This window comes from Falco naumanni, chromosome 9 (assembly GCF_017639655.2).
Source record: "Falco naumanni isolate bFalNau1 chromosome 9, bFalNau1.pat, whole genome shotgun sequence".
Classification (NCBI taxonomy): Eukaryota; Metazoa; Chordata; class Aves; order Falconiformes; family Falconidae; genus Falco; species Falco naumanni.
Window position 1 is genome coordinate 3,306,658 of NC_054062.1, and position 17,927 is coordinate 3,324,584.

The window sequence follows — 17,927 nt, forward strand, 5'->3', positions numbered from 1 at the left end:
CTGAGTTGTGGCTACACAGCAGGGCTTTCTGTTGTGTGTGCGCGTGGTGGTGTTTTTTCCACTGCAGGACCATATGTTACCTACTGCACGGCATGGCTGTGTTTCCACCAGTGCATTAGGAGAAAATCAGGGCAGCTCTCCATAGCGGCTGCACGGGGACAGAGTGCTGGGGGACGTACGCATAAAGCAGCACCTGAACTGCAGACAGTGGGCTTTGGGCTCTACTACAATACAGGGAGCTCGAATGAGAAAGAAATTACGAAGGCACTGGTAGGGGTCCAGGGGAAAGTTCCTTTTACGGCGCAAAATAATAAATGAGACCATGACAAAAAGGCAATACTGGGCTCAGGATTCTGTCTTGGTACTATGCCAGCTAACCACGCTTTGTGCATTTAAAACTGACCTGGTCATTAATTTGTTACAGACTTGTGCAATGTGAACGAGGCCAAGTCTCTTGCATAAAGATGTTTTCCCTTGCAAGCCAACTGGAAATGCTTAGCGTTTACTATTCACGGCGAAATCTGCTTGTCATATCTGTGACACGGCATTCCTCCCTGCACTGCCTACTCAAGACATCCCCCAGATAATTCGACTGTAGGAACAACTTTGCTGCGTCAAACCAGAAGTCCACCTAATCTACTGCTCTGTCTCTAGCCAGTGACAGCAATGGATGCTGAAGGAGGAATATACAAAGCAGCTCTTACTTATGATGCTCTTTTCCCTGCTGTACCCTCTAAACCACCAATAATAAGCAATGTGGGCTTTCCTGAGTCAAGTTGCATCTGGACTGTTGCATCTGCATCGTGTACAGCTCTGTTTTCCAGGCATTTATCTAATGTCTTTTTGAACTCATTTGGATCTAATTCTCTGAGGGAGACAAAAGGTAAAGTTATGGTAACTGGAGCTATTTATGTTACAAAGGAGACATGTAAGAAGGGGGTTGAAGCTAATGAATGGCTTTGGGAATGGACGGGACCTTTCTCAGAATAGAACAATAGAGTGCTTTTATGAAACCGGGAGACAGAAAACACAAAACTATTAAAAAAGAAAGAACATTCTTTTGTATTATTCGGCATTAGCCTTCAGAACTCATCGCCATGAGATAGTACCCTGTGCTAGCTTGCAGAGTCTGTCTGCTCTTTTAGGTGATGCTAGTTAGTCGAGGTGACTCCTACACAGCCTATGGAACTGAGCCGGCCACAACTTCAGCCGGATTTTAGCTGGATGACCGGAACTGAATTTCAACTCATCACTACTAATCAGGCTCAGAAAAAGGGAAACTTCTCTCAGGGGCCTTCCTTGGTGAAGCAGCAAGTTAACAGGCAGGGGCAACATCACAAATGAACGCTGACTGTCTAGCTACGCTCATGAATGTTGCTCCTTGCTGGACTTCACTTTCCAGGACAAGAAAGGGAGTATGCTTTCCTTACCTGGGTTGCTGCCGGCTGACCGATGACCACCCATCCTGGACACTGCTGGTCACTGTGATGTGAGACGGAGACATTGGAAGCCCACTGGTCGAGGAAGCCTTTGGGAGTATAAACACCACAGTCTTTGATGCTGGTCATTTGCTCAAATTCCTCACATACTCCATCACCATCGTGGAAATAGCACCTGCTGGGTTCATCTGCCAGAAGAAAGCAGAGAAAAGAAATCACAAAAGACTGGCTACACATGGCTGCAATCAAGTTGCTAGGACCTGATTCATCAGTGGTCGTGTATCTGCTGGACCAGGTCATTGGGAAGTGAAAGCATTGCTCCCTTCTAAGTAACAGCAAGGTGATTTTAAAAATGCCAAGCAACAATAGTCGAGTTCTGTATTGGGTGATTCCCTCAAGATTTTTCCTAATGTAAGGGGGGGTTTCTGCTTATTTTCATCTATCTCCATTTAAAAGGATTGAGACAGAAGAAAGCAGGGATAGAAAATTATACATAGAGAGACAATGTGGGTGTTGGCATAATTCCACCAACTTGGATGGAAAACCGCCAACAGAGGGTCTGGTCTACACTGTTTCCCTTTTTGTTTTTAAAAGGTATCTGCAAAACAACAACAGCAGCAACTGTGAATTTAGGGATGGTGAAAACTGCCAAGTTCACAGTTGTAGTGACCAAAGGGCCAAACAGATCTGTTTATCCAGAGAGCAGATACAGTATACATAGTGTGAGGGTAAGCTTGCCACATACACACACGGCTTCAACGAACATGACTCAGATTTGACCTGAAAGGATCAAAAGCAGCAGGAGACTTTATTACCCTTGTCCATTTATTCTGTGGCTTCTCTAATGAGACTGCCAACAAAGATGCCAAATTTTTGAGGTTGTTTCTGTAACACTGGCCCATTAAAAACTGAACTGCGATCCATCTACTCTTTTCAAACAGACTGCATAGCAATAATGACTTTCAGTCATTAGAGTACTCTGTGAAATGGAAACCTTTGACCTGTTGGTATCCTATTTTGTATTGTATTATCATTGCCAGTCCCCAGAGGTATTCAGTTCTGACAGCCTGTTGTATTTTTGTCTGGCAAATAAGCCCGCTGAAAAAACGGTAGGAAATTAGCCAGAGCTGCTAGCTGGACTGATGGAAACGATCCCTAAGGAGAGTCCTGTTGGTAGCATTGTACTATCTCAAGCTAGGTGTCAGAAAATCCAACGGCTGCTCTATTTTGAGCTACTTCCAAACTACTAAATCCCTTGTTTATTTTTCCTCCTAGTTTACACAGTGAAATACCATCATGAGCCAGAAAAAATCAGTTTATTGCAATTCAATTATTTAATGACTTTCACTCCTTTTTCCCTCCCTTCCTCCCAATCTCCCATGCAAAATTCCAGGTCCTTGAGAGACGGTGAGTTTGAAAGAATGGAGAAGTCTATCAGGGAACAATATCATTATGGTTTCATTTCATCGCAACCCCTGAGGACAACTTGTGTACGTGGGTGAGTGTGGGGAACTGTATCTGCTGGGCTAGTGCTCCGAGCGGGCGAAAAGGACCCAGCTTAAGCTGGAAGCCGTTCAGCTGTAGGAGTGCAGCCCTGCGTCAGAGTGAATATTTCCAGGGTGGCCAAACTTCTTGACCCTACGTGTCACATCTTAAAATCTTCATATGGCTGGGAGCCACCAAACATATACCACACACCTCGAAGAGCTCAGAGGAGGAGCTTTCGGGAGAGTGCTTCACAGGCAAAAGATGACAATGGCTCCCTGGGGTGCCCCATTAGCCCACGGTGGGAGGGGGGGTGGGAGGGGGCTCGGGTGGATGTGCAGATGGGCCCTAAGGCAACCCAGCAGTGCTGGCCCCAGCAGCCCAGCTGCCTTGCCTCCTCCCACAGCTGGATTGCCCAATAGCCTTGATGCCAGCAGGGCCCTGTTACTTCTCATCTGATATTGGCCCAGCTAGGAATGTGTGCTTGAACAGCTCATGAACCATACGTGCCCTGACACCTCAGTCTGGACATCCCTGTAACATACCTTGTTTCTCTGCACAGCTTATTATTGCTGGCACAGTGCTACACCATGGCTCATGCACCCCTGGGAGACACACGCTCTGTGTCTGGCCAGCTCAAGGAAGGGGCAGAGCTGGGATGTCACTGTGACAGCCATGGAGGCAAACTCTCGGTTCCCTCACCTTATCCTTCTGCATCTCTTGTTCTGCTCCTCTCTCTGCAGAGACGTAGCAAAGCGTAGGCCAGGTGGACCCAGGAGCAGTAGGATAAAGCTATCAGCTCACCCGCCTCAGAGCACTATGTCCCAGTTTGAGTGACAGTCTCAGCAGAAATCACTGAGAAATAGTCAGCTCTGGAAAGACTGTGGTCAGCAATCGAAATCCTCAAAAACAAATCCCAAACATATGAAAATATGTATTTTTGGGAAAAGAGATTCTTGGTCATTTTATGAAAAGGGGCTTATTTCTGTAAAAAGGGAAAACAAAACAAAAAAAAAAAGAAAAGAAAATACCTACCATATTAAAACGACCTAACCTTCAGCTGATAAACATATGCAGTCAGATACACACTTACAGTGAGACACCGGCACCCAAGCACCTCCTGCTCCACACCCACACTGACAGAAGCATTGACACAAACACACGTACACTCTCTTTACACATCCCCAACGCAGCCACCCCACCGATTCAAACACGTACCCAGAAGCTCACAGCCTAATTTTAGGCACATGCGTTCAGCCAGTGTTTCCCTGGCCTTCCTGAAGCTCTGACTTATTTCCACGACAGGCACTGAAGTAAGCACAACATTTATATAGCAACGTACTCCTGCACTGGCTCCAAATGTTCCCTCCTAATGCGATGATAAACGTAATGGGCTTCTGATAAGATCATGTGTTTGGGATAAAAGAATACTCAAGACCTACTCCAATCCGATGACTTAATTCATATTCACATGGATGGGAAGGCAGCCCTTGAATAGCTGTGATCCAGGCCAGTGTGTGATCCTAACAGAGGCTAATTTGTTCCTGATTATGCTTAAGACCCCAATAAATCTGTCTGCTCGGAGTCTGCAAAACCCGAGGGAGGAACCGAATGGAGAGACTGAGATGTCTGAATTAAATGGAGACTGCCTAAATGATTAACAAAGTCTTACTGAACTGCACTGTCACGAGCCCTTCAGCTGTGCTGGTCCTGGAGCGCCGCTGTGCCCTGCCCTCCACCACAGCCGGGCTCTCGAGAGATCAGGAACCCGCTTGCTTTGTGTGCTTTGGGAAATGATGGGGGAAAGTGGCTTTGCAGCTCTAGATTTCTTTTAAGGAAGATCTGTAAGTCCCGCTATTGACATGCCATCCCAAAGCGTGCAGTGTCAGGCTTTGAGGGGAGCGCTGGTGAGAAGAGGGAAGACCTTTCCTGCCCAGGAGGTCCATACCTCTGAGCGATGGCAAAGGGTGGGGGGTGGGGTGGGGTGTGTGTGCTTCTTTAAATCCTTCCCAGGTATCGGTGAGCAGAGTGATGAGGGCATCAGCTGACCACAGCTGCATGTGGTGCATCACTGGGTGTGCTGCCCACAAGCAGTAGAGGCTCTTCCCTCCACAGGGATAGAGCACCAGCTCTGACTCCTGATCCTCACTGTGGTCCTGGATGCTAGATAGGTTGCATGCTGGGCTTTACATTTTCATAAGCAAAGTGAAGAACGACCAGATTGTTTCTTCCTACGATTGCCCTCACAGAATAAAAACTAACAGGCTGCTTCCCTTTCCACAGTGGTGTGAACACAGCTCAGTTAAATCCGTAGAGTCCTACAGGCTCAAAGCTGGGGAGGGCAGTGTCAGGAATGGTATATTTCTAGGGAGCAGTAGCTAACATCTTTATTTCCATAATGGTGCAAAATGTCTTTTCTGTTCTTTTCTCAACTACTGCGACATGAAAAGTACCCAGGGCCTTGGTAATACAAGAAAATTTTTGTCTCCACAGAGGTCTGTAGGTTCCCAAGAGCTGGTGAAGGGCATGGTGATGTATTGGTCACGTATGCCCTGCGTCATGGACGATGCTCATCAACACTGTGGACTCCTCACTTCAAGGCTGAATCGGACTTGAAGGAGAGATAGAGGAAGGAACATGAAGGAAATCTGGTTTGTCCTCAAGGAAAACTGGCTTCAAAAAATTAAAAAACGGTTGCCTGGAAAACCAGCTTAAATCTAGAACAGTAAAATGTCTGCAGGCGTAGCACCTGGCAGCAGGAGACAACGTCTCTGGGGGACTGACAACAGATGCTGAAGGATCCTGATCTGAACTCGGGGAATGTGTGTTCATTCAGGCAGCCAGAGCTCCTTTTCCCTGACAAAGTTCTTACCGAAGGCACAAAATCATTGGGGCCAAACCAAAGTCCTTCTCTTGCCCTTGCTTTGGGAAAAGGCCGTCTGCGGTTCAGCAAAGACTTCTGTGACACCTGGGAACCTCTGTGGCAGCCATCAGCCTGGAGAAGGGGGATATCTGAGAGAGACAGACTGGCAAGACCTGGCCTGCTTACTGGTGCAGCTGGGCTTCAGGATCAAGAATGATCTTGGGGGTCTTGTGTGTCGCACCAGAAAATGATGCGAACTCCACTTCTCCTTGCCTTTTAAGCTGCCCGAGCACTGTGCAAAAGGCAGCCTTCTGTATTGAAACACCCCCCCCCTCCTCCGGGGTTCAGAAATGAAAGGATGCACAAGGTAAGGCAGAGAACTTAGGGAGTGCCCGGGAATGCCAGGCAGACCCACTGTGGCTGAGCAGGTAACCCCCCAGCACAGGTACCTGTTCAAAGCAAGGCTAGCACATCGCCCACAAAATGAGTGAAGTCTGGCACAGATCAGGAAGCAGACATGCAGGATATACACTTATCTGTGATAGGCAGCCTTCCACCTCATTAAAAAAAAAAAAAAAGATAAAGAGATCCAATTCATAGCACAGGGCACATCCTCTGACAAGGCTTTTAATGTCCAAGCCGTATAGTCAAAGGGCTGGGGACAGACACTCGGGGCGGCTTCCTGTTTTCCGCTGGAGCGCAGTGATTGGCATCAGCATAGTCTTCTTTTGTGCAATAACTACTATTTTTTTTAAAAGGCCAGACAAAAAAAAGGAGTATTTTTAAGCTCAGCTGTTTACTTAGGGCTGTTTCCAACTATAACAAGCCTCATGCCACATAACTATTTGTCCGAAAAAAAAAAAAAAAAGAAAAAAAAAAGGGACACACACACACACACACAAAAATGCAGTAGCATTGTTTCAGAGTAACAAATTCTTGGAACAGAGCGAGCTTCACATTTTAACCCCTGAAGGGTCTGTGCAGAGGTGTGCAGGCCTTTTTAGACACAGCAAGGGCCACATCACAGGCTCGCCGGTGTCAGCAATTTCTGCAGAAGCAGGATTTTACCACCGCGTCACTTGATCGGCATCTTCAGCGCTGGTGTTTATGTTCACAGAGGAGAAGAAACGTATCCAGAGGTTTCTGTCACAAAAGGAGAAATAATTCCACTGAAGATCACATGAAGCCGGCTGCTGAGTGATCGCAGAACCTGCTCCATTTATTTCTATGGGAGTTTCACCTTTGGCTTCAGTGGGAAGAGAGTGAATAGCATGGCCTGCTTCCAGGATATCTGCTAATCTCTTCTTTAATATTGAATAAGCCAGAAACAGAGATATTTCCTGCTACAGTAAAATATTCGAGAGTTATATTCCTTCCTGGATGTTCTGATTTGAAAAAAGGAAAACCATTACACAGAGCTTGGGCAGGCCTTTCCGAATAAAATTGCATATCAATAAAATGTGACATTTTTCTTCAATGAAATAAACCAGACACCTTGGAAATGAAGGCGATGTGGGTGTTGCAATCTACTGTGGTGCATCCAGGGGCCTCGCAGGAGGCTTTTTCTGTACAATATGACAATCGTGTCTGAGCATCTCCTGAACCGAGCAGGCAGGCATAATGCATCTGCGGATCGTGGCTCCCTGGTAATTCAGCTGCTTTGTGGAAATACATTCCTGGGCTTGTCCTTTGTCTGGCATGACTCGGCTCATCGGTATGATATAGCGGTTGGAGCACAATAATTATGCAATTGATCTGCGCGCTGCAGACAGATACAATTACAACTCCCTTGTAGAGCCCGGCACTGAAATTTGATATTTCACCTCCAAGAACACGAGCCTTTGTCACTTAAGCGAAAGGATATTTCCATCACTGGCAGTGGTAGTAAGACATTATCTGCTCTGTGGCTAGCCAACAGGAGCCAGTGTGGCCTGTTTGACTGAAAATCTTGAGGCTTCTATCACACAAGGCAGCAAGCACCACGACCACGAGAAGGCTGGCCAGCGTGGCCCTCCTCCACGCCTGGCCCACTTGCTTGGGAGGCTGGGAAGGAGCCCGAGAGAAAAAACGCAGTGGTGCCATTCATCGAGGCAAACAGACTGCTTGTCTCTGTGTGTGTGACTGGATGTTAGTGCAAAGGCAGGTCTTGTGCTCAGCATCTCCCTGTAAGCACAGCAATCACGGAGGATGCTCTAAGGAGGGAAGTACAACCAGCCGTGGAAGCCTCTCTGATCCACGGACAGTAATGCGTGAGGCATGCAACAAGCAAAGGAGAAATTCTTCTGTCGGGCTCTGGTTGTAGCTGTGTCCTAAAAACCAAAGCTGGATTGAGCTGGGCTGGAGTCACTGGCCTAGGGAAAAATGCAGGCAAATACCACTGCAGCCCACATTCTCCCCCACAAAAAAACATCTGTCCTTTGTATTTTGCTGCCTGAGATGCCTGCTCTCTCTGCTTTGTGGCTCAGCTGGCCCTGCTAAGTTTGCACTATTAATGACAACAGTCTGAAAATCACTTTAGGAGACTTTATGACAATGCTGTGATTACTAACTTGTCAGATGAGTGCTTGGACATTTTAGAACATGTAGCCACACTCCCATGAGATGCAGGAAACAGTCAGCTTCAAAGAATTTGCCTTAAGCTGAAGGATTCACACAAACATCATCTGAATAGCCCCGGTCAGTAAATTCATTGCTGTTTGCTATGAAATTCTTCTATAGAACCTCAGTTTCTTTATCGACAGCAATGCTCTTTCCCAAGCTCCTTGGTCAAGGCTTTAGTCTTATTGATGCCCTGTGAGATGCTGAGTTTCTCTTGCAAGGTGGCTGGGTTTCTCCCATGCTGTTGTTCTACTGAAAGCCCTCAGCAGGGTCAGCCAAGGCCTATTTAATCTTGGTGAAAGAAGGCAAAATCACCATTAGCTGCTGTGTGGGGCCACGGTTTCGGCAGTCAAAGCCGTGTTCCTGTGCAGGGGTATGAGGGAGGGAGGGGGAGAGGATGGGAGTGCGGCGTGCTCTCAAAGCATGCCCACAATGAATATGGATGGTCATCCATCAATTTATTTTAAGCACATTACTTCTCTGTCAAAAAGGGGAAAAAAAGGAAAAAGAAAGAAAGGAAAGAAAAGACATATAAAATTAGGTTTGTGTCACTCATTTAACACTGCAATTTCCCTAGAGGATTATGCACCAAACAGAGATAGCAAGCTCATGAATATTAATCATTTCCCTGAATGCAATGCAGCCCACCAAACAATAAGATTAGGGGAAAGTGCTATGCTTAATTTATGGATAATGGGAGAGGTAAAGGATAGAGCTCCCACAAAGGTAAGGCTCACAGCTGGAGGGAGAGGCCTCTGACAGATCCAGATTTGTAAGGTAGCAAAAAAAAAAAATTTGAGGCCAAGCAGGAGTGAAAGGAAAGGTGTTTCAGGATCATTGTCAAATTAAAATCATACTTTCCTCTGAACAACCACTGGCGACTATGCTTCAAGCATGCCAGAAATCGGTGGTAAATTCAAGAGCTAAATATGTTTTTCTCTTTTCCTCTACTCTGTGCCTTTTCTTTGTATTTTACATCCCTGAGGCCCTGATCCAACAAACCATGGAGACATATGTCTAACCTGAAACATTCGCGTTCTTCAGGGGGACTGCTCACATGTGGAAGTTGGCAGAAGCGCTGCCCTGCTTTGCTGTAAAAAGGTTTTAGCAAAGAGTCCCTTATAAGCAAAGGAGATAAAGTGTAGCAATAATAACACCAATAAGACGCAACTGAAACCCCCATAAATTACCAGGCAAACTTAAGGGTAGATAGAAGTTCTGAAGCTACTTCCCAGCTGTGTTTCAATGTGTCTATCAGCCTTTACTCATCTCTTTTCATATTACTTTCTCTCCCCCTCCCTTCTTTTTTATTGATCTCTGCATCTTTTTTATTATATCCTTCTCTTTCTTCAGCACTGGTGAGCTAAATCAATGCATAATGCACATCACACTCAACAAAAGGAATGCAAATGAAAGCAGCACTCTTTTTCAGCATCCACACATATATCTAGATGCATGTGTACAATGTTGGTGTGTGGGAGAGTGCACACCAAGGACAAGGTGCTCAGCTGCCTGTTAGACACCCATTTCTCAACAGTCCGGTGGGAATGGATCAAGTGCTAAAAAGCTTTGAGTTCCCACAACTGTAAATCATAACTCTTACAACCAAGCCCTGTTTTACACAGGACGCATCGGCTTGAACTTGGCTGAGATCCACAGTAATCGCAAAAATCGGTTATCCCAGGAGTAATCAAAAGCAAGGTGAAAGCAAAGCAGCCAAGAGGTAGGAGAGGGCTGCATCAGTCACAGCGGACATGACGGTGATTTGCTCGTCTCTTACAAATTGAAAGGCAAAGTGAAACTTTCCCCCTGGAACCAAATTCTGTGTGGAGCAGATAAAATGTGCAAAATCTGTTACACAAAGGCGGGGGGGTGGGGGGGTGGGGGGGGGGTGGGGGGGTGGGGAGTGGGGAAGAAGAGATGATAGATTTCAGGATGGGGAAGGGTGAGTGTACTGCAGAACTTAAAAAAGGAGTACTGCCAGATGCTTTCATTAATTAATTAATTAATCTCACTGTCGCTCTTCAGCATGTTGCAGGAAGAAAACGCTATTAATCTTATCTGTTTTCTGTTACTCGGCTTTGTGTTCAGAGAAGGCCAGGACAGCCTGACAGTAAGACCACACAGTTTCCTTCCCTGCCTCCCTCCTTCCATCCCCCGTGCCCCTCCTCCCGTGGCAGAGCAGATTGATCCACTGTTATCTGATTAGAGAGGAAAGGAGGAGGGAAAACAAAACCGGGGGGGGGGGGGGGGGGGGGGAAGTCTAATTTTATTACAGGCACTAGTGCAAAGTGTCTTGAGAGCCTTGTGCCATTTATTCAAAGGAAAGTTGGACCGATTGAAAAAAAAAACCAAACATAAACTTCACGATCCTTAAAGGCAAAGGGAGCAAGAGAGGCATAGGGACACCTGCAAGAAGGCTGCCTCCATCCTTGGAGATCTCCAGAACGCAGCTGGACATGGCCCTGAGCAACATGCTCCAACTTTGAAGCTGGATCTGACTTTGAAGTTGGCTCTCCTTGGGCCAGAGGTCCCCAGAGACTCCTTCAAACCCAAACTGTTCTGATTCATGGCTCTAAATCTAAAGCTTGATGGTGTTTGCGGGCTTCATTGTATTTATTTTCTACCAAGTGAGGTGACTTGCATGGTCTCTGCTTTGGAAAGAAGAAATCCACTTGGGCTTTGCTCTCAAATGTCCTGCTATGGACCGCCCCCGACCATACCCCTTCAGCCCTGCCTTTGCAAACAGAATGTTGAGTGATTATTCTCAGCCGTGTGGGACCCAATCCTGCAGACAATCTGTGACAAGCATTGCATTCACTGTTGTGGTTAGATTTGCTGAAGTCTGAAGAATGCCTTGTGGTAGTTCAGAAACATGCCTGGAAGGAAGCATTTGCAAGATCAAACCCTGAGGCCCCCAATTCAGCAAAGCCTCTGAACATGTGTTTGAGGCTCAGTGAATTCTTTGGTGAAGGGGAGTGATTCCCGGGGCTCTAAAGAGCTACATAATGCAACAAGAACATCACTGCAAAAATAACACTGTCTGAAATAATTACTTGTTGTCCTACAGGATTATAACATGTGTTAGCCTTGTAAACACGGAAATAAATTACACTTATTTTTCTGTGCTCCTCAAACAGGGACCCAAGCGTTCTGTATTTTCCAAGAAAACACCCCGCCAGTCTCAAAGATGACTTTTGTTTAGCTGAATTTCTGCTCTTTTTAATTATTATTATGCAATATGTACTGCCACTTGCTTCCTCAACACCTTTATGCTTTCTGGTGAGATTTTAATGCTTGTTATGTTAAAGCAGAATACAAACCAGCACTGTTCATCTGTCTGAAAGATGAGCCAGCAGTTTCTCCCTAGCTCTTGATGTCCTCATCCATGGTCACCCAGCAGCTGTAAAAGCCAATAGGACCCGTTCTGCAGGTCCTGAATCTTTCCCTGAACCTTTCCCAGGGACTGGATGAAGGCAGTGTTTGCCCAAAAGCAATAGCAGCTGGTCTACCCTCACAGACCCTACTTGCATGCTGAGGCCATCACCACACACATGCACTTGTAAAGTCACACAACGAAACATTTGTAAGGTCTGTGTCCAGACACCTTTCCATTGATTCAGCTGGTGTGATTCACCTGAGTCCTCATATTCAGCATTAAACACACAATTTGATTTCATTTGCTTTTGCAATCCAGGACCAGTGCAAAACCACAACAAACCCACGACAAACACACAGCTTTTTACCTCTGGAATTCCCCTTTCCTTTTCCACACAAGCAAATCTGAAAAATCGCTGCCTCTGTAATGATGTAGAAAAAATCTGTGTGTCTGGTTTAGCTGCTTCATTTTCTAATCATATTGCTGTCAGACAGGTTTTTTCCACATTCTTAACCACCCCTATTGCAGGTCCTGGAGATGAAGATGTACATTGGTATAAAGCAGGCTGCGGCGCTGAGCTGCAGGACACCACTGTGTGCCCAAGGCTTGGGACACCCCGCTCCTGCCCCAGCACATGGACTCCCCTGGAGCACGGTGCTGCTCCTCCCCAGCCCACACAACCCAGTTGCCTTGAGAACCAACATACACAGGGGAGAAGGGGATAACCTGGGTCACGTCTCAGCGTTAACACTGAGATGTGGTCCAAGTACAGCCCTGGAGCAAGGAACTCAGACCTGCTGCTGAACAGGGTGATACAGATGCAACCATCCAGCTCCAACCCGAACCCTTGCTGGAACCAGCCTTGCACTGTGCCTGACTTTGGAGAGCCCAAAACATTTGTGCAAGTGTTTATCTCGCTATCAAAATATTATGACTAATATCTTTCAGTGCTTGAGGCTCGAATGCAGCAAGTTATTTGAAACACAAACGTAACTTCCAGACCACCAATAGTCACAATTAACGGTGACCATAAATATGCCCAGATTTCAATAGAGCTATTTACATATGTAAATAAGTACATCACCAAATTGGGCCTCAAGTCTGCCGGTGTGGGATGCCGAAGTAAAAATGTAGCTGTTATTACGAGACAAGCAGCCCCCAGCTTACCACCCAAGGGAAACATGATGCCTGTGAGGTCCTTTATATGTTGTTCCAGGCACAAGATTTAATCATCAGATTGCCAAAAAGAGCAAATTTCAGTCTTGCCAACATTATATTATCTGCTTAGAACTGATGCCCTGAGCTGAAGGCATGGGATCACTAGATGGGTATTTGCTTGGTCAGTCCAGATAAGGAATCTCATAAAATGCCTTGAGAAAAGCCCTTTATAAACCTTAACTTTGGTTTCGGAAGCTCTGCGTGTTTCCTCCTTCCCCAGACCTCGTTGAGCCCTGGCTGGGAAACACAATCCCTCCTGCAGCACAGGGCTGCCCCACCGAAGGTGCGGTGTAAATGGGTCTCCATTTCCCTTCTCTGCCCCCAGCATTCCTAGAGAGTTTAATAAATATGTAAAGCTCACAACTGCAGCCCTGCTATCCCTGATAGCTCGAGCATCTTCCGGCCATTGTGCTTACAGGTTTTGCTAATCAGAGCAAACCAGGCTTGCAAATGAAATCTGATTAAGTAGTTTTCACCTCTGAAAAAGGGGATTAGCTAGACCTTTGATCCTCAGATATTGATTTGCAACTCAAAGGAGGTGTGACCTCAGCTGGACTTGCTTCTGGTCTCAGTCCCTTCCCCTTTCGCTCCTCCTCCTGTTTACCAGAAAAAATCAGTTCATGTCTTCTCACGTAGCCAGATCTAAAGCCTATTGAAGGCCCTGGAAAACCACCCACTGACTTCAATGGGCTTTGGATCAGTCCCACAATGGCTGACTTAGCCTTAAGTCCTGGGCTGTTTCAAAGCCAGCAGAACCAATTTCCCATCCAAATGACCAGAAGCTGGGAAGATATGTTCGCCTTTCAAACCTACAAATTCCACCGTTTTTTCTCTCTTCCATGACAATTCTTCAGCTAGAAATGCTGAAAATACTGTTTATTTTTTCCTTGCACTCTGCATAGAGTTGTTGCCCACCATGAGTGGAAGGGCTCTGAGCCAGACTTACCAATGCAATTAAAGGATAACTCCTGCAGGCAGAATAGGGAGCAGCCATCACCGTTGATCTTATTCATATCATCGCATTCTTCCCCCAAGTCTCTGTAGGCAGGGCACACACATGCAAAAAGGAGTCAGATGGCAAATGGCATCATCCCCGACGATTGCTGCACCCCCCTGCTTTAGAGCCCTGAAATCCAGTAGAGCGGCTTTGTGTGCCGACCCTTAAAATACCTCTCCCTTTCTCCTCCAGCCCTGACTTTCATCATTCCTCATTCACAGGCCTGCCTGGCCACTTCTCTCCTGCACATGTGGATACCACTTGCTGTTCTCTGATGAGGATGTGAGCAACTTCCTTCATAGCTCATGTGGCTGCAACTCAGCAGGTGGGGAAAAAGAGAACAGGAATCTCTGAAACTCTTTGTATTAAATCTGGAAGGGCCAGCCTGTGACCCCAGCATGGGAATAACGAGGCATAAAGCTGGGTGCTGGGCTATTCCAGGTGACAGCACTTGGAGGAGGGCAGTCGGTGTCGGGGATGGGGTCCTTCCTGCCTTGTGCCCACCCGCATGGCTGCAGCAGCGTGTGGGGAGGAGTGTGAACCAGATGAGAAAGGGGCTACCGCAGCTGCCAGTGGGGCCACAACCAACCAAGCTGTGACACAGCCTGGTTCCTGCTCGCTCCTGAGGCAGCTCAGCTATTGTTCAGTGCTTGCTGCAAAGCCACAAGTGATGTTTGAGGAATGTGCAAACATAACAGTAGGAGAAAAGTTATGGAAAGCAAAATTAATCTGTCTTTCTCCACCTCTCTCTCCAACACTGCCCTGGATTCATGTCATTTGATTGTTCTCTTTGATTTCCCTGCCTGTTGGGCCTCATCCTGCAAATCCTTGCTGCCAGGTATATCATTTGACAGAGCTGTACTACACGATTGCCGGTCAGCATTATTTCAAGCAAATAATACTGGCTGAATTAAACACTTGCTTGTTGTTACTTTCATAGTTTAAATAATTACATTACCTAATGCCAGGAAGCTTTGAAGCAGGTAGCCTTAAGGACCAACATAGTAAAAGAATAAACCTTAACAATAGTCATGAACAATTGTTTTATGTTTTCAGGGGATCTGGGGACTGGCAGCTGGCGAGAGGGAGCTGCTGATTGAGAACATGCAGTTCCCAGCACTCTCCTTCAGAGGCCAAATCTATCACCTCCAAATACATCCCAGCTCCAGTGGTCAGTCAAACGAGAGGCTGCACCAAGAACCTGGCCCAACATGTGGCAGGGTTTTACCCTGTCCACCAGCTGCCAGACACATGGGACTTAATGTGTGAGGAGAGCATCAAAGGCTGTGAGAATTTTTCCAGCACTTACTTCAGCTCCTCATAGGAAATGTCATATACATGTATAAAGATACAGATACACTAACAAACAGCATAAACAGCATATAGCGTACTTTTGTATCGATCCCGCTGTCTGGACTCCATTATCTATATCTCTGTCTGTATCTACTGGTGCCAGGATAGCAGGGTCTAAGTTCCAATTAAATGTCATCATCCTGGTAATCATCAAGCACATGAGTCATTATCTACAGACGAGAGCCGGCCTAAACTAAGAAGACATCAGAGGTCATCAATTCCTTTCTAGTCTCAGGTTCTGGCCGTGTACATGTGACCAGATTTATCTGTTTGCTCGCTCCAGACTTACATTTGGATAATCCCGTCTCCACAGTATCCACTTCCAGAGATATACACAAGCGCGGGGGAAGGCTCGCTTTCTTCCGTCCCGGAAACAATGACAACCTGGTATGTGTATGTAGTCCTGTCACTCAGTTCCCTGCAAGACAAAAGGAAATATGAAGTGATCAGTACAACCAAGGCAGTAACACAGGGCAGAGAAGGAGGTACTGAAATGGAAGTTGGCTGCCCAAAAGGCAAATTTTAGTTCCATCAGGTTCTCAGAATATTCCTGCCTCTTTTTGGTGGGATTAATTTTCGGTTGGGTGCCTTTTTCCTGTGAGCCCAACAGTGTTACCTATGTTCGTGCTTGATTTGTGCACAGTTCTGTAATAAGTGCAACTCTTGAATATTTGAAAGTTAAAGTATGTGCTGATGAAAATCATGCAACTCGGTGTGTTGCTGCTTACATCTATACCCACTGCAGAGATGGCACTGCACTGACACCCTGGCAGGGTATCGAGCCTCACCAAACAGTAACAGCATTACTGATGGTCGATAGTTGTGCAGCATTTGAGAAACCAGCCCTGTGCTTCACTGTGTCCAGCCTTGGACACTTCTGCTCCCATCTCTCCACGTCAGTGACTGTTACCTGCAAGTTTATGGCACAGTTAATTTAAGGAACTTCAAGTTCCCTGTAAACACTCATTGCTTTCTGAGCAGCCCTGAGCTTGATCCAACTGCTGCTGGAGCCAGTGGGAATTTGTGTATTGATTTAAAGACAAAATTACACCGGGGATGTTTCAATGATGGATAAATAAGTTATCCACTTTGCATATGAGTATTAAAACAGTAGTTAAAAAGAAGGTTTCATCCTATCCACGAGAGCACACAAAATAGGATTCACACCACAGCACTGGATCATGGTATTAGCATCAAAATAAACTAAAAAAAAAAAAAACAAAACAAAAAAAAAAGAAAGAAGGAATTAGCAAACTGTTACATATTTATGCAAAACCATAATTACATAAATTCTGTGCATCTGTAAAATGAGGAATCATTTTTATATGCAATATAGAAATAATATAAGCCTAATATAAACATTTAGCTCTTTTACAATGTCTTTTACATTAACAGAAGTCAAAACGTTCCACAAAAAACCTCATTACCATTATCCTCGTTGTGCTGATTTGTAAAGCCTCAGAGTGGCAAAGGCAAAATGATTTTCTTGAAATCATCAATCAAGCTAATTGCAAAGCCCATAATACAACCCAGCTCTTTCCTAACCCATGCCCATCTTCTCCTTACTATGCTCATATTGCCCCAATTAATGACAGTAATATACATGTCCTTTTGTCACAGGAACTTGGTAAAAAAGCATCTATTAATGAGGTGTGTACTATGAAGAGATATATCTACCATACAGAGCAACAAAACTATTGAAGTAGATATCAATGGACTGTAGTTACTGAAATCTTCAAGATTGTGAAATAAGTATCTCCTAACAAAATTCATTAAATTAACAAGCATGACTTAAACCCCAGTATCACACACTATATTTTATAACAAAGCTGTTTCTCACGGATAGTATGCCTGCAAAGTAACTGCCACTGAGTGAATTGCACGAGAATGGCACTGGGATTTGATTCTTTGTTAGCGCACATGGGAGTGAAATGGGGAGTGAAATTCAGTGGAATGAAAACACAACACAATGGCTTTCTCGTTGCTTTTCCACCTTATTCCTGTCAGCAACAGTCTATAGCTCCTATTAGCTAAATTTGAGTGTTCAGGTAGCACACAAACAGTTTCTTAATTCACCTACAGATTGAGGAGACATCTACCCAGGTACGGGTAAGAGTGTTTATTCAAAATGAAGAATTTCAAACTTCTGCCCTTGGGCTCTGTTTAAAAGAACAAAGAAAAAAAAAATTACAGGAAGAAACTTCAGTGGCCGAACACACATCGATGTATAATACTGAGGGTTTCCTCTAGACTTCACTCCCAGATAAATCCACTTATTAAGATGGGAAGTTTTTGATATATACTGATAAAATCAAAGCAATGGCAAGCTTTGATTATTAAAGAGCAGTTATTTCTCAAGTTGTTTCTCAAAACTGTTCATAAAGTAGTTAAGATTAACAAGTATACTTGCATAAATGTGGATTTTGTCACTGGGGATCTGCTAACCACAAAAAAGCTTCAATTCTTTGAAAAGACTTAGCAAATGAATAGATCAGGCATCTGTAACAGCTACAAAATAAACCCATGCTGCTTCCTGATGCACTGAGATCACACGCATGAGTGTAAACCAGTAGTTTTCAGATACTGAATTTTGGT

The 17,927-nt window shown here is 45.4% G+C and overlaps 1 protein-coding gene across 1 annotated transcript in view; it reads right to left on the reverse strand.

Moving 5' to 3' along the window:
- Positions 1 to 17,927, reverse strand: part of PAPPA (pappalysin 1) — a 181,831-nt gene that overhangs the window by 73,574 nt on the left and 90,330 nt on the right. The window contains exons 8-10 of the mRNA XM_040607353.1: positions 15,622 to 15,750; positions 13,929 to 14,020; positions 1,431 to 1,627 (exon numbers count right to left, since the gene is read on the reverse strand). Of these exons, the coding sequence (XP_040463287.1) occupies positions 1,431 to 1,627; positions 13,929 to 14,020; positions 15,622 to 15,750 (418 nt within the window). The remainder of the gene's footprint in view (positions 1 to 1,430; positions 1,628 to 13,928; positions 14,021 to 15,621; positions 15,751 to 17,927) is intronic.